The sequence below is a fragment of the Pectinophora gossypiella genome, chromosome 10 (genome assembly GCF_024362695.1).
Source record: "Pectinophora gossypiella chromosome 10, ilPecGoss1.1, whole genome shotgun sequence".
NCBI classification, from domain to species: Eukaryota; Metazoa; Arthropoda; class Insecta; order Lepidoptera; family Gelechiidae; genus Pectinophora; species Pectinophora gossypiella.
This window is the reverse complement of record NC_065413.1, coordinates 5,013,895-5,031,975: the sequence shown is the minus strand read 5'-3', so window position 1 is coordinate 5,031,975 and position 18,081 is coordinate 5,013,895. Positions and strand designations below refer to the sequence as shown.

The 18,081-nt window shown below is 37.3% G+C and overlaps 1 protein-coding gene across 5 annotated transcripts in view; it reads left to right on the top strand.

Annotated features, from left to right (window-relative positions):
- LOC126370207 (peripheral plasma membrane protein CASK) overlaps positions 1 to 18,081 on the top strand; it is a 403,706-nt gene that overhangs the window by 20,191 nt on the left and 365,434 nt on the right. For all 5 annotated transcript variants that reach the window (XR_007566841.1, XM_050014990.1, XM_050014988.1 and 2 more), the window contains exons 9-11: positions 106 to 283; positions 1,844 to 1,965; positions 2,556 to 2,750. Coding sequence is in view for 4 of the 5 variants with exons in the window: in XM_050014990.1 (XP_049870947.1) it covers positions 106 to 283; positions 1,844 to 1,965; positions 2,556 to 2,750 (495 nt within the window). In the remaining variant the exon portion in view is untranslated. The remainder of the gene's footprint in view (positions 1 to 105; positions 284 to 1,843; positions 1,966 to 2,555; positions 2,751 to 18,081) is intronic.

The following is an 18,081-nucleotide window of genomic DNA, read 5'->3' as shown; positions in this document are numbered from 1 at the left end:
GTTCGTTGAATGAATGAGCGCCGCCAGGATAAGAAAGGGTGGGAAGCGGGAATTACTGATACTTGAACAATTGCTGTATGGTTAACTTCACAATTATCGATGCAGGACCGCGACAAGCAAAGCCGCATCCACTTAGCCAGTACGGTGGAGGAACTGAAGAAGTTCAACAGTCGCCGACGGCTCCGCGCCGCGACCCTCGCTGCGGCCGCTGCGGATGACGAGGAGGAAGACGACCAGAAGCCGCCCAGGATCCAGGCTATGATTGAGGAGGCCAATGCTGCAGGTTAGTATTTAGCTGGTCAGTACGGTGGGGAATAAATAATGTGTGGAAGACGAAGTGAGGAGGAAGACGAATAGCAGTCGCCCAGAATCCAGGCTAGGATTGAGCGGGCCAATACTGCATATTAGTACAGTTTCGTAAGCTGTTTAGTACAGTGGGGGAAGACGAAGTGAGGAAGACGTACTGAAGACACCTAGGATGCAGGCTATGATTAAGGAGGAAAATGCTTTATATATCTAGTTGGCCGGCATAAGGCCGCTTGTTGAGCTTTCGGTATTGTGTGTCGTTTGTGTTCTATAAATCAAATATACTTTATTGCATACAAACATTTAGCAACAGTAGAAATGGGTGCTTTTATAAAGTAAAGTACCTATATTTTTTATATTTTGTTATGGAGTAACTGAAGGTGCCATTCGACTGTCTATAACTCTGCCCGCCCCTGATGGGGCCTCACTAATGTCACAATGTTTGTTTGAAACCTTAAGCGCAGATTTCGAATAGGTAATTCATTTAATTACTATCTTTAATAGAATAGGTTGTTACACAATGAAGAAATTGACATTTAAGAATTAGGTACGGACGATTGTAACTGAACTGAACGCAACTGCTGACATCTTGTGGCAATTTAACGAAAGTATTACGTTCGCGCTTCACCCAAGTTACGTACGTACTAACGAACGCAAGTTGCAACATGAAGCAGCTAGATGTCGCTAGACGTCATCTCCCAAGGTATACGTGTACAGCATTTAGTGATATGCAAAAATATGCAAGCTTTGAATAATGCATGGAAAAACTATCAATCTTCTCGGGAACGGAGGTTTCCTCAAGATATTTTCCATGTGATGAATGGGGTTTTAACGTATTTGCCCAATGAACGATTTATAGTTTAGCATAGAATAAAGAGTGATACTACGTATAAAACGGTAACTTTCCGTCCCGTACCAAATCATAGCCTAACCTCTCTGGGTCTTCTTTAGGCTTATATGGCTGTAAGGATTATGGGGGATCGCGAGATGTTGTCTAATTCTTGCGAGATGTCATAATATGACGAGATTCCATTCGAGATTGACGGGATTGGACGAATTTCCTTGAGTTATACTTTTTGTTTTGATTATGCTGATTTCCCAGGAAATCTTAATTATTTAGTTAGTAACATTGAAGAATAATGTTTTTTGTTTTCTTTCAAAACATGTTTTTTTTTTAATTAAATTTATCCGCTCCGGCTCGTTCCTGGTCCAAAGGCTGGCCATTGCCATTCAACGCGGTAATGCGGCTAGTGTTGTGGGCACCTTTGCTCCGGGAACAGTGAGGGGCGGGTTATTTAATGACTAGTTTTTAAGTTTGTTTTTGTGACGTATTGTTATATTAATATTAACAATTAAATAAATTAAATTTATTATCACCAACAAGCAGTTCTCATTGTTTCCATTTTTTATGAACTAGACGAGATCCCGAAAATTTCGGGGTCTCGCGGGATTGATATTTCCAATCCTGCGGGATCTCGAATTTGTGATCTCGAGTCGGGATTGCATTCCCTAGTGCCAATATTGTAATTTGTTACAGCTGTGAACCTGGTGGTGGAATCTCTAGATGACGTGTCTGTGTTGCAAGATGGGCCCACATTCATCGACCCAGACTTGTTCCACAGTGTACTCGACGATCTGCAGTTACGAGCTCTTTTGGAAGTAAGGGAATAATATAAAAATTGTATTCACTATTTGCCGTATAACAAACAGTGACAGGGCTATGTAGTGCCATTTGCGAGATTTGTCTTAACATAGATATGCCTCCCAAATCTTGAATCTCGAACGAAACACAATAGGTATTCGATTTTTTATAAAACATTTATAACATAACAAACGTGAATAATTTGGTTTGGCTGGATTAATTAACACAAAGCGTTTGACGATATGAGCACGCACGATTATTTCATGATATGACCAAACGTTGGCAATCATTTCGTAAAATAGTAAGATTATCCACCGGTAGTGGCGCTGGTGTCGCTTTGTTTTTTTTTTGTTTTATTGTTGTAACAATGGCTGGACAGCCTAGACACTTTGATCACTAAACTACTTATGTATGATAGATAGTTCTTTACGTAAAGACAGTGTTGCCGCGCTGGCCGTCTTCACTACACTCGCAAGGCAACAAACCCGAACAGTAGAGGCGAACTACTAATACCGTCTCCGCGAACGCCGCGAAACACACTCGCGACTTTCACCTGTAGAGCGTGCTATAGCTGCAGACGTTTTCTGAAGAGGTTGTCTCCGTGCAGGTGTACGACCGCATCGCTTGCACCGTGGTGGTGGCGAGTGCCCGTGCGCCGGCCGCCGAGGCGCGTGCGCGCTGCCGCCTGGCGCTGGAGGCGGCGCGGCCACGCGGCGCTGCGCCCGCGCCCGCCGCTGCATCGCCTGCCGTCGCCACGCATATACACGAGCTGCGCCGCGCGCTCGCCGGACCGCACGTCAAGGTACGTGACGCACTCTTACTCGACTACTCTGTTTTTTTGTTGACATTACTTATATACTACGTAAGACTCAGTCGTATTTAGAAAAGCAGTAGGATTTCTAGCTAGCACATTTGAACGCAAGTTATTCAAATGTGCTAAAAATCACATTATATTCGTCAACTTCGCGTGACGTATCGGTATACAAAAAATATGCTTCCCGTTTTCGATCGAACAAGGGTTTAGATACGTTACCCTTCATCTTCATGTCTGTAATAATTTGGATATGTTTAATTAGTGTCTAGCCAATCCTATTGTCAGGGTCTTCATTTATTTAGTATTTCCAACTCGTATCAGGAAAGGTAATGCAAGCTTTTTTTTGACACTACATAAACAGCCGTCATATAAATTTATAGAAGGGAGTTGCCAAGCGCAATCTTCCCCCTAACGAGGTAAATGAACGATTGGTTCGTGTTTTGTTATTTGGGTGACGGTTATGTTACGGTATGCGTTTATAGAGACGTTGTTTTTTTTTTCTAAAAATGTGCGGCATTGAGAATAGATGTGTGTTGCACGTGTATACCTCACATCGAATGACTTTCAAAAAGACGCTTATGAGGTTTTCACTTTAAGGCGACGATACAGATACATAGGTGGTTGTGGTGGAGGGTAGGTGGTAAAGGTATACATAAGGAGACTATACTGGCCAGCTCCCACTGCTAGGCACAAGCCTCCCCTCAATCAACCGGGGGAGGTATGGAGCATAATCAACCACGCTGCTCCACTGCGGGTTTGTAGAGGTGTCTTTTTACGGCTAATAGCCGATACCAACGGCACGTGAAGCCCTCCGAAGCACTGGATCATTTTGTTTTTTCCGACGGTAAAGTTGCATTTGATATAAATTGTAGGTAACGCGCCCTTAACCCAACATTAGGTGCTGATTCCAGTATACACCATACAATTTTATTTTGAGTTGTACCTGTATTTTTTATCTACAAAGAAGTTAAAAGACGGTTAATCGACGGACATAAATTTTATGATTGTAGGTAACGCGCCCTTAACATAGGTGCTGATTCCAGTGTACACCATACAATTTTATTTTAAGTTATACCTGTATTTTTTATCTACAAAGAAGTCAAAAGACGGTTAATCGACGGATATAAAATTTATGGAACATACCTCAATTTTAGGTAGGTACAGAAATAATCTCAAATTTTTACATTGGCCAATAACCCGACAGAATTAAAGTTGACAGCACACGTCAAACGGGTTGCATATCAGCGAGATGCCTATTTGATTCGCCGGGTTATTCGTTTCCATCACTCCTTTCCATCATTTCCTTTCCATTTCGGCGAAAAGGAAAATGACAGAATAGTTTAAAATAAAATTAGGCGGTGTCTGCAGGAATCAGAGCGATAATATCTGGTATTTTTATTTTATTTCAGACTTCTCCTTTCCTGTCCAGCTCGAATCCTGAACCTTCCCTACTTCCAATCCTGGTCTATTATGTTTCGCCATTATTAAGAAATGTTGGAACACTGGACGAGGAGAAAACAAAACTTAAATTTTTCGATAATTTCTCAAAAATGTTTATTACTTTTCGTGTAAATGTTTCTGTAAATAGAATTATGTTTGAAGAAATCCTATATGAGTTTTAATTTTATTTACTCGGGCTAGTAAATTATTGGTATCGGACATATTGAAAATAATCATTTATAATTGAAACCACATCATTGAAATATATACATTCAACATTCTTTTCGTTTGCTCGTCTGACTTTCCAACCCGTGAAGGGAAAAACCATGTGAGTGTGGTGAGGCGGTTGATGTGGATCACATCTTTCTGATTTGCCCAAAATATGTTAATGCATAAATTCTTCAGGGACTAGCACAATTAAACAATCCTTTTCCTACTTCTATCCAGATAGTTTTATCTTCAAATACTTCAAATTTTCAGAAAAATAAAGACATTATCTTCTATCGTGTGGATTGTGAGATGAATTACCAACCCCATCAACCCTGGTGTCAGGGTTATTACTGAGCCGCCATAGGTCCCTGACATGTCTCATGTAACGAATACGTACTTACATCAGTAAGTAATAACCGGGGCCAACGGCTTAAGACATTATTATTATTATCTAAACGTAAAATGGAAAACAAATTACTGTCATAAATAATATTCAATGCTTTACTCATCTTTTTACAAAACTGAATAATTAAGGTTTAATAAAAACACATAAAATTCCAAACTGACGTTGGCCGCACGCGGCAAACTATAAAAAACTTTACTGCGCTCTTCAACGCTTATCTGAATATTGTAATTTTACTATAGGTGTTTCTTTTATATGGATTTAGTACCCTTTGACCTGCATCTTTTATAAGTAGTTTACATTCATAATGTAAACAGGGTGCCAGGTAAGAAATAGGGATTTGGAAAACTTTTTTGAATACGATTGGACCCCGAATTTGAATGTTTGTAACGTTCTTTGAGTTTGGTATTCGAACTAAACGGTATTAACACCAGACCTTAACATACATCGTTAATGAGGATAAAAACTAGATGCTCAAATGTAGGCGGCAGCACTTTTGAGTGTTCCTAAATTTTGACAGTTCTTCATACTGTCCAGCTAAAAATCGTGATAAATTGCTATAAAATGTGGAGCTACGTGGAGTGTATCTCGTCTGAAGGACGAAAAACAAAAGAAGTCAGAAAAAGGCAGTTTCGATTGAATATACGTTTTTCTAAGTTTTCTTCTTTCCGATCATTATGTGTGTATCTAGCCCTCGACAAGACTAGAAATAAGAAATAACAATTTTGATATAATAAATGAAAAAACACATAAAAATGATATATCATTTCCGATACTCTGATTTATACGAAACAGGTATAAACGAAGAAAACACGTACAAATAACAAAACGAAGGAAAATTGTGAACGTAAAAATAAAAGCTAAAAATGTATACAATTACAGTTACAAACGTATCTATTTACGTATAAAAAGTTTTTATTTCAGAAATACTAACGAAATATAGACATTTGTCGTAAAATAAAGTTGGGACATATACGAACGCACGTGTGGAGAATATGAAGCGAGTGTACAACATTCCTCCTTCAAACGGAACTCAATATCCATAACTTTGGACGTAAACAAAGAAGATTCCCGAGCATGCAGCCAGCGTCCACCACCCGCCGCATATTGCCAAAGTTTATGCTTTACGCTCTTGACGAACATTTTGGGTGATGTATTTTGCGAAGATTATTTCATATCCTCCTGCGGCTCAGATCTCCAAACACATTTTAAAACGACTTTGGGCCTTACATACTCTTGACAAGCAGGAGTGGCAGAACAGGAGCGGGGCCTTTGCCCTGCAGTAGGGCACATGAATATTAATAATTATACTTACCTGTAATATTGGACTTTGTAAATACCTATAATGTTTTATTGGGTAGGTCATATAAGTAGACGAAACTTGGTTACCTACTTAGGCTCCAGCATCCAAGAAATCACCTCAGTCAATAAATAAGCGAATCATAATTGCGCATTGGTGGAATTTTCATAGCTAAAAGTTGCTTTCCTATTTGGTGAAGCGTTTACTAATAGTGTATGAAATGGATTTCTCATGAGGTTTAGAAATGCTACCTGTATCGCAAAATAATAACCTCACTGTATCCGAAGTTCTGTACCTCAAATTCTTACTTACCTAATTCCTAGAAAATAGTCAATAAAATGCCGAAGCCCATCTTTCACCGACTATAAACGAATATCATATTTACAAAACACTCTGGCCTTGTGAAAGTTTCACGTAGTCGTAACTCTTCATTTACATCTTTAGTAGGAGAGCCACGATCGAGGTCCCGGCCGGGACAAGTTTTTCTAACTAAACCTTTTATTATGTATGAGAACAATGTTTATTGTCAAAGTAAAGTTAGATTTCGTTCAAAGTTTGGATCTACTTGCTATATGGGGTGCTATTTCCGCCCGCAATTTCTTCCTTGTGGGCTATCAAAAATTATATAATATAGTTTGGTTAATATCACTAGGGAATAGGTACGTAATGTAACTTTTACTGGTGAAAGAATTTTCAAGTTCAGTTCAGTAGTTACTTCCTACAAAGAAACTAAAAAGTTTTATTTTTATATTATGGTAGGTGGATGTGTTTTACGGCTAATAGCCGAGACCAACGGCTTAACGTGCCCTCCGCAGTGGAGCAGCGTGGTGGAGTATGCTCCATACCCCCTCCGGTTGATTGAGGGGAGGCCTGTGCCCAGCAGTGGGACGTATATAGGCTGTTTATTATGTTTATGTATTATGGTATTAGGTAGTGTAGAATGTAGATGGGTTTGAGAACATACTACATAAACTACATAAATTTCTATAAAAAGTAAGTAAGCAGTGTAAACAACCAAAAATAAGCAGGGAAGAACTCATAAGAAGTATCGGTTGACGCACATCCGCCTTCGCTTCCTTCGTAGGAAATTGGCTGTCGAATGTTTTGTCGAGACAGGAATATACCAGCTCTCTCCAAAACATGTTCACCTTCGAAATTCGAGTTATGACGGTTCGATACTGAATCAGAATTTGTTATTTGGAAAAGGTGGTAACGTTGGCGTATATTTTAAGTATAGGTACTGAAATTTTAGAGAATTTTATATTCACAAAAAACTATTACATGAATAGTTCCTACAAAGTAAAACATATACTAAACGTTTGCTTGCATAAAATGATCTTCTGTGCTGTGTCAAATTACGCCATGAATACATATTTAATTTAAATCAGAAATTAAATACTAATCTAATTGTTTTTTATTTTAGGTAAACTTTTTAAAGTTTACTTATAAAGTAAGTATCGAAGCAAGCTTAAAAATAATAACAGTTTAAATCATTGATGTATAATATGTTACTTAAAATACAGAGTTAGCAATTTCTAACATTTATTCGAAGTTTAAAAAATGATTTGTCTTTAGTCTGGGGGTCACTGCAGTCGTCAGTCTCTAGTTCTCTACTCCAATTTTAATTCAACAGTCTTGTCAGGTGCAGTCGAAGTATTACTGTGTCTTATCAAAAGAAAATATAATAATACCTAGATTGAATAGTTAAGTATATTAATTTTGTTCAAGTTTCCGTTTCGTTTCGTCGATTCGCTGCTAAGTATACTATGCTGGAAATAATGCGGCGTGGTAGATGAATTGTCTCTGATGCCTCCTTAGTCTGATGTTGTTTTGTCCTCCGATCTTTTTTCGATGGCCCCGATTGCTGTAGACACACAGTTATTTTAAGTTATACCCGAAAAGGAAAGGGACAGACGATTGACAATGTTTAATTATAAAATGAATGAATAATCCGGGCGAATAAAATAGGCATCTCGCTGATATATGGAACCCGTTTGGCGTGTACTGTCAACATAATTCTGTCAGGTTTTTGTTCAATATACAATTTTGGGAGGGTTTTTTTAATTTCTGCCTAAAATTGACGTGTATTCCATAAATTGTATGCCTGTTGATTACCCGTCCTTTTCCTTTTCGTCGGATAAGAAAGTGACAGATATAACTTAAAATTAAATAGTATGTACTGGAAGCAGCACCAATATAAAGATACTCAATAATAGTGACTGCCTTTTGATGTCTTGTGAGTCAGTCCAACATTATGTAGATACTTAATGCAGTATGTATGGACATGAAAAATGTATGGCTGGTACTTTTAAATACAAAAATAAATGCTTGTTTTGCTGTAGTCTCAAAGCTCAATGTCTATACCATTATGCTTTATTTCTCGAAAGTAATCTCGAATTTCTCGAGTGTATTATTGGAGTAAGCACTTTCTTCACAATTTATTCATCGTAATTGGTAGTCAGCAATAAAAGCACTTCAATTGAATAGAATTCAGTATTTTTATTTATTTTTCTTTCGATTGCTTGTTCAGTTTTAAAACGAGAGACTAAGTAGTTCTTACATTTTCTGGATTTAGCCTGTTATTTATTCACTTGTTTATCGTACTTAGGAATAAGTTCATTATTCATCAAATCGTTTTACAAGTAGGTGTAGGTTTCATAGTAATTATGCTGAACGACTGATGACTGTGGAGGAAGCAAGATAAGTGTATCAGGATCGAAGCAAATGGAATTCCATAATCTCTGCTTACCCCGGTGGGAAATAGGCGTGAGTTTATGTGTGTATCAACTAATTATGCTGTACTTATTTTAGTTTTGAAGCTTTTCAATAAAATCTTCGATTTTTTAAAAAATACTTAATTATCATATCGTCTTAAATACTGGCCACATAAATGAGGAGCGCTGAGGCTTGCACCCGGTACAAAATTTAACACCACATGCGTGAGGGTGCCCAGTTGGGCGCGAACATCGTCTTACGTCGTCTGAGAGGAATTAATGTGAAAGTGGTCCGATAGCGATAAGCCCTGAACGAGGGGAAATCAGCGACCACGCCGGTGGGGTCGGAATCGGGGTCCTGAAGTGTTTGTTGTTGCGAGCTGATTGGACCCCGCTACGGCTGGAAATCCGCTGCTCAACAGCTAAATCCACATTCGAATTACCCTCAGCAAACAAAACAGATTAGAACATACTTACGGGTTTCAGGAAAACAAAACAAGATTTCAGTGGAGTTATTAATGAGCGCTGTAGGTTACGATAACATAAGTCATCCTTTCAAACTTGGAAAGTGTCAACCCTCTTTAATTTAATGAATACGAGTTGAAATCCGACGATCTTTCTCTCTCCCTGTTTACAGTACCTATATCTACTTTGACCTCGTATTCCCGTCATGTTACAGGTAGGTAAGATTCACTACTTAGTTGAGGCATAAAATAATCTTAAGTAGCTAATTTTAATATATTTTATATCTATGTGTGTTTAGCATTAGATTAAGTTTTTACTGTAATAAAATATTTCTTATTCTTATTATTATCTTACTCTTTTTGGGTTTAGTTCTTCGAGCTAATAAAAGCACCACCATTAAGAGGCAGTGAGCTAATCACCTGTCACCATATAAATAGCGTATTATATGTCCCACTGCTGGGCACAGACCTCAATCCACGGGAGGCTACTCCACCATCCACCATGCGCTGAATTATAGATTCCACAATATCTTGCGCAAAAGATCATGTAATAATAATATATTACTTATTCACTGGAGTTTTCCAAAAAATCTAAGAAATTCGTTGCGGTCTTTAAGTTTTCTCTTGGGTTTAACCTTGCCGGAATAACAAATGTGTAGGTGCCTTGTTATCCCGACCCAAGGGGTCCACATCATTTGAATATAAATATTATTTATCTATTTCTCACTTTGTTTCCTGCAGTATTTTCTGGTAAAAGAGGCATATTTCGATTTTTTTTATCTTAGTTTCGAATTTTTTGTTGTATTTGCTCTGAATTTACTAAGAAAATAATTTTATATAAAACAAAATAGGATATATACAGGGTGTTAGTGACATCGTAAGGAAAACCTTGATTGTTGATTCAGACCATGATTCTGAGTTGATATCAAGTCGAATTTTCCGACAGGAAATTCCACCTGTATTCGTTGCGGTGCCACTAACACCCATATGCCTGCTTGTATGGCTACCTGTATGTACTTGGACGGGGTGCAAGGGTGCAAGTGACATCGTAACAAATACTGAGAAAGATTATTCAGCTCATTATTCTGCATTAATATCAAGGGTAATTTTCCATCGCAAAAATAAAAAAAAATTTGCGACGGAAAATTTCAGTTGATATTAACTCAGAATCATAGTCTGAATCATCCCCCTCAGTATTCGTTACGATGTCACTAACACTCTGTATAAGTGCCTATATCTATAAGTAAATGTAGGTACGTTTCTATTTACCAGGCAAGCGAATGGGTTCTTATAAAATAATGATAAAAACCGTCTCTCTTAGCACCCTATACTGTATGATAGGAAGTTATATACCGAGCTCCGTTACTTATTAAAGATAAAGCAAAGAACATGTTCAATTTTAGAATGAATATTGAAAAACCAATGTATTTCAACCACGCATCTGATTCGTTTGATGTGCAACTCATCACGCCTGATGGAATTGCCGATATGGCGAAAAATCATCTAAAAAACCAACATTAATATTTTATGAAAGTCACGACGGACTGAAATTGAATTCGACGTCGAAAGATGCTGCATTTTATAGCGTCCATTACATTCAGTAGCTTTTTGATTATGATCGATTCAGATCTTGGAATTCAAGCCTCGTTTTCATAGACTTTGAATCTTTTGAAATTAATTCTGCACGTTCGGTGATCTTATTCCAAGTATTGTAATCACCCGTTTCTTATAAAGGGTTATAAGAAAATAAAATTGTCTTCTGTATCGTTTGCGTAATATAAAATTCAAAATAAAATTGAAATTTGAGGTAGCATGATCTCTTTCTAGAGACATAATCGGGCTAAATCGAATGCTATGTCTAGCTTACAAAGACACACAATAATATTAAGGCAATACGTTGAAACTCACTTTGAATTTCTAAAAGGCGATGTTCTCAAGCGAAAAATCCTACAGATGGTACAAAATGTAGGTACTACGTAGGTATTCTGTGGTACCTACTAGAGATCTTCCATCTGTGTTACATTGCATGTGCATTCTTTATCAAAGATTTTGCAGATAAAAGATTCTTTTGCACTTTTATCCAGTTTCTGCATCAAAGGCAAAGGCTAGCCAGCATTTTGTGCGGTATCTATATCATAGGATTAGAGCCCCTCCTTCAACTATATCCTTGACATTAAATTTCGATACTTTACCATTACCGTGGTGACTTCGTATTACCGTGGTGACTTTTCGTTAATGAAATACTTGACAGCAAAAGGTACATTTCTATTAAAGTATTTCAATTTTGACGCTTGTGGCGATATTTTAAATGTTTGACAGAAATGTAAGTTTAAGAATCTTTCAATGTCCTTTTCACTTCAAAGTGATTTTCATAGATTCATTGTTATGTTCGGGATAATTAAATGATTATATAAATAAGACGTCTAAAACTATTTAATTATTATCCTTAGTTTCAATATATCCTGCTCGTGTAACTTAACCAATAAAATAATTTAAGCCTTTTGCCTGTCCATTGTCTCAAAATGGGAACTTTGAATTAAATTCAGTTCACCCCTAGAACAAAGGGGGAGCAATGTTCAATTAAATTGGATTTCACTTAGGTCACCATGAATAGGGGTAAAACTATACATCCTTGTAAAGGAAATTCGGTAGTGCAGTTCATTTATATTTCACACTTGTTATATACCGTCAGCATAGGATGATAGAGGTCGATATAGCTGATTCTTTAAGCTGAAATATTATTTACAGAAACACCAAACGTACCAAACTTTCTCGAGAGTAAATGGGAATCTCTTGCAGATTAAAATTGCATCTATCTCTGCTCTATCTGAGATGAAGCGTCGTTCAAACGTGGTCATTAGCGTTTGATGGACGACCTACCCGCCGCGGATTATTCGCTAATTTCGCAAAAAAGAAATACGCTAACTAAAATACCACAGGGGTGTACCTTACTTTTAAATACTGATAGACCTATTTTTTTTTTTTAAATCTGATTACTTTGTTAGAAGCTCGGTAAGGTGTGGGTAAGTTTATCTTGCGATGGATGTACCTTTCATTACCCGAATTGGGATATAGTTGTGAGTTTATGTTTGTTATCTTTGTTAGAAGTTTTCAATATTTTGGACACAGATACCGATGCAGACAGTAGGACACAGACCTAAGGACACAGATGCCAACATTCTAAATAAATTACTATTTACATTCAATTCTTCTCGCATAAAAACTATAACATCTTTATTCTAATATTGACCAAGTATTAGCGAAATAAAAATGTACTTATTCTTATGACCCACTCACTCACTGAGTATTTATTATAAGATTACATTGGCACGTGAGCATAAAATAAATATTTTTATTATCATCGTATTCAATATTAAATAATCATATGAGTACAAGTCTTTTGGATATGATAGTTAGAGTTTACTAAATAGATTTTTCCAATAGTACAACGTATACCACACTTCCCTTTACCCTTTTACTATACATACTTATAATGCTTCTCATTTCCGATCGAACGAGGGTAAGGGGCATTTGTCTTCATGTCTATACTGTTTTGTATATGTTTAAGTAGTGACTGGTCCAAGTGCCAGGCTCTTCATTTATTAAATATTCCCAACTCGAATCAGAAAAAGTCTTGCAAGCTTTTTGATCCAACATAAACAGCCTTCAGAGGAATGAGGGACTTTCCAGACTACATTTCTCAAAAACTCATATAGATGGGGCTGGCAAATTTTAACGTGATAATTACCTATTCTCTCAACACATGGGTACATAATTATTCAAAAATATAATGTAATGGCAGCAGCCTATCTTCACTGGAAAGGCAAAATTACTTAAGCGCCAAAATATCCTAAAATAGCAGTCCATGTTATAATATATTGCTAGATATAGAATATGAAAAACAATGTAATCTTACGTTGACGTCATCAAAATTGCATAAATGGGTAAGAAGTTATGATAAAAAAAACGAAAAAATACTTTAAACGGCTTTTTCTTGAAATGGCATTTTGCTTGATATTTGGATCACAAATAAATACATAATATAATTAAATTTGCTTCTCTGTATTTTGAATAATAATGTGTCGCAGATATCGAAACAAATTGTGCCTATGGGGAATAAAACGGATCATCATTTCTACCCAAAAACAAAGATAATACATGCACATGTCTGTTATCCATGAAAATAGAAAGTTAAACGAAGGAATATCTTTACAGCGCCATCTGTTTTTGAAGAAACGTAGAGAGAGTCTCATAGAGAGTTCCCAAGCGCACGCGTTTTTCCAAAGTACATGAAAGGGCGTGTTTTGTTATTTGTGTGACGCTTTTGCTTTTGTAATTTTCGTATTTATAGAGACGTTGATTTTTTCTTATGAGTGTCCGGCAGTGAGTAGATATGTGCTGTACGTACCTACACCTCCCCCTAAAAATGACAGTAAAAATGTAGTGTAAAACTAGCTCACAGGCAACTCGTGCCTATAATTTAATTATTATTTGTGGGATAAAAAACATGGCTGCTATATTTTTGAGGACACTTTAAATCAGCCAGCTTTTAGCTTTATTTGGACCAATAGCTCCGAATATACGAAGCTATTTTTATTTCACCCCGCTTTTTTTTATCCCTGACCAATAGTTTACAGTTCATCAGCCGTTTTCTGAATGCCTCACTGGATTATCGGACAGGAAAAATGTATGCAAATATAAAATGTTGGTTGCGGCGGACCATGTCGCATTTTCACGAACTTTTAAATTTAATACCGTAAAGTTCCGGATTTAGCGCGTTAATTTAGTAGGATGTGTTGATGAAATATTAAATATTAATTTTTTAACTGAACTGCGTATTTTGTTTAGGTCGTATTGCTTTGTTGAGCATTGGTTTGTTTAGGTCATTTTGCGTCTATCTAATGTTTTATATACCTAACAGTTTCATTTTATTAGAGGTGAACTGTAGGATAAGACGGCGATCACAATAGATCTTACAAGTAGCTGTGATGCTGTGCATGAAATAAGGCCAGCTTCAAATAAGTATTTATTATGTTTTCGATAGTCTGAAAAACGAATCATTGTCCAGAACTTATGCATACCCTAAAAAACCTCGTTTTACAGAGTCGTTGTAATTGGGTAGGTATTTGACTGGGTCAAAGATAGATATAAAATGTTAATCCAGAAATAGAAGCCAGTCTAAGATGATCAAAAATCAATCTCATATTATATACTATATACTCTTCGACTTATTTTCGAATTTTGTTTACGAATTAAGTAACAATGAGTACGACGTTTGACCGCTTTTGGTGATGTCGTCACAGGACAGTATCTCCATACAAACTCCAAAGAAAAGTTTCGTTTTACGTTTCTTAAAAGTATCTCATTTGACTGGGTTGTCACGCGCACGCGCATCTGTGTGTATGTGACGTCTGTTGCCAGTACGATTGAAGCTAGACCTGGGGGGAAGGCTTGAGGTTCTATACGTAGTTTTATTCCTTACTCTATGACTCACCCTATCTCACTAGGACACAATGGTGATACCACTCTGTCTCTTGCGGCTGGTAACCGAATCCTATATCATAAATAAACAAATAATTACTATTATTTCTAGCATAAATAATTACTTTCTATATCTTAATAAATTTACAAGCTATATTGAACACTTATTCATTACTATGCAGCGTTAGGTATTGAAATGTAAGCTTATGTAAGAGTTAAGATGCAACTTTTAAGGACTGCGGACGTTACTACAAGGTATTTATTTATTTGTACACAATAAAACAGACACAAGGAACATACAAAGAAAACAGATAGTACAGGTAAGCTTGTCTCTAAACAAAGAGATTTCTTCCAGCTGACCTACGTGACAGAGAGACATTCAACGTATAATATTATATAGATAGACATATATACATCATCATCATCATCACCAGCCCATTAACGTCCCCACTGCAGGGGCACGGGCCTTCCCTATAGATGGATAGGGAGATCGGGCCTTAAACCACCACGCGGGCCCAGTGCGGATTGGTGGCTATTAACGACTGCTAATGCAGCCGGGACCAACGGCTTAACGTGCCTTCCGAAGCACGGAGGAGCTCGAGATGAAAAGTTTTTATTTTACTGTGGTCACCCATCTTATGCCTTTGCGAAAGTTGCTTAACTTCAACAATCGCAGACCGAGCGCGTTTACCGCTGCGCCACCGAGCTCCTCATAGACATATATACACAACAAGGTAATGTTTGGATAGTATAGTATAGTAGTATACCTACATAAGATCACGCCTATTTTGCCGTTGCGGTAGGCAGACTCTACGGAATTCCAGCTACTAAGATCCTGAATTTTGACACACCACTGTCGCTTCTTCCACTCTCGCTACTCACCGTACAGTTCTCGTGTAAAAGTGAATGAACAGTTTGTTCACTCACCCATTCACTTTGCTACTCACTTTCGTACCACAACATTTCGTGCAACATAAACCACTGAACTACACCAAAGCTAAAGCCTATTCTCCGAAGTGTTATCTAGTGTTATAGCACTCGTAAATCCTAAGCCGTACGCGATTGGGACAGTATCTGTTAGATCTGAACACAGACTAAAACAACTAGACACATACATATACTCACGCCTTTTTCCCTCCGGGGTAAGTAGAGACTATAGAACTAGCCAAGTTGCAAACGATTACGAAAACCGACTGTGTAATTGAATCGAATAACAAGACGGGTATACTGTTAGTGACATCGTAACGAAAACTTTGAGGGATGATTCAGACCATGATTCTGAGTTGATATCAAGTGGAGTTACCCGTCGCAAAAGAATGGAACTGAAAATAAATAAAAAAAAAAACACTAAATGTTCAAGAATTTTCCGAAAGGAAATTCCGCGTGATATCAACTCAGAATCATGGTCTGAATCATCCACCTCAATATTCGTTACGATGTCACTAACACCCTGTATAGTTAACGAGGTAGGTAATCCACCTCATATTTTATATATTTCGCGCTATAGAGACGTGAGACGTGGTCTTTTTCGCACTAACAGTATACAACTTAGTACGAAAGAGACGAGAGATACGTCACTGTAATCATGTTACGTTTGAAAGCGTACAGGTAACACAAGTTACGATTAGTCGTCAGAAGAACCTGAAAAAGGAAAAACGCCAAGTCCAAAAAGCCAGCCTATTTTGCTGTCAGTGCTATGGATGGGGTATAAAACATCGAATAGGACCTGAGTACTCGATTCGGAACAAGAGGCGACAGGAGTATTGTTCCGAATGGTCCTGATAGACATTTCGTGATACGAGTATGTATAGGATTGTCATACGCAGGCGGGGTATTGTTTTGATATTCCTCATTTTGATACTACAAGTTAGGTATTCTGATATGAGACTTGAGAGTGTGGTATTATAAATCATGCTAAATATTTTAGATGAATAGGTAAAGATACTCTATGTGATTAAACAAACAATTGTTTTGGTTATATTATTACACTAGAGGTATAATCATTTGCGCAACGTTTAACTAAATAAATTCATTGCTTTTTCCTAACGGGGAAAGCAGAGACTATGGAATTCCATTTGCTTCGATCCTAACACACTTCTCTTGCTTCCTCCAAATTCATCAACCATTTCATACACGCACGCCGATTCAGAGTAGTTCGTACTAAACCTTTTCATAGGACATCTCGAATTTGGTCAATGTACGTCCTTCTAGGTCTTCCTCTGCCAGCCCTACCACCAACCTTCGCTTTATACCGCTTTCGTAATTCTATTATTTATTTTAATAGTAGTCGACGGTTCAAAAAAATATTCATGTTCTCTTTTTCGTGTGTAGGTACCTATTATAAGAAACAGCGGTAAGTTAACCCAAAAGCAAGCAAAAAAAGGAAAGCAAAGCCAACCATTTTCCAAGTATAGCAATCAATTTGAATCCTACTCTAATTAACTTTAACGAAATCAAGATGATATCTCACAAATATATCCTCCATATATAACACGGAAACACTCAATCAAAACTAACCTGCAGACACAAAGACGTATAAAATTAATATGTGAAGATATAGAGCAACAATAAACTTGGTTCTATGATAAATGTACCGTGAGATGGAGTGCGGCTAACTTTATTACGTAGCGTTGATTAACCGAACAATATGAAGTGAGACGCGAAACGAAGCGAAACTCAATTTTTAGTTGCCCTGTGTGGTAGTAATTTAGTTTTAGGGGCTGGATGTTCTTATCGTTCGAAGCAGTGACATAGTGAAGAGAGAACAGCCGTGGAATTTTAAAATCCGAACCTAATCCGGTCCGTTCGATTCTTGATACCATTTCAATTTTATCGAATGCGAAGAGCAGGTGAATTATTTTGTTACAGAATGTCAATGTAAGTTAGTAATAGGTTAATTATAAGCACACACCTGACACTTCATACAAACGACCTCGTTTTACACAGACACTACACATGGACATTATCAACACGTGCAACTGTGTGTGTGACGTCTGAGGGTTCCCGATTACAATACCTAATTTAACCGGTATTACTTGCTTAGGTACGTAGTACTACTTACGAAAGATGCTTTTATAATAAACAGTTAATATTTATTTACCACACAAAGTTGCCGTTCTATACGCAGTATTATTCCTTATTCTAAGACTAAAGTAAGACCCAGAGGGGGTGAGATCTACGCCCGATACGTATTGGTGCGGTGAAGTTACCGGTCTATACGTAGTATATTCTATGGCTGTAAGTGTCCTTACTGTATGTTACTCGCCTAAAATTTGCAAAAAGTGTTCAAATGCTTCTATTATATAAA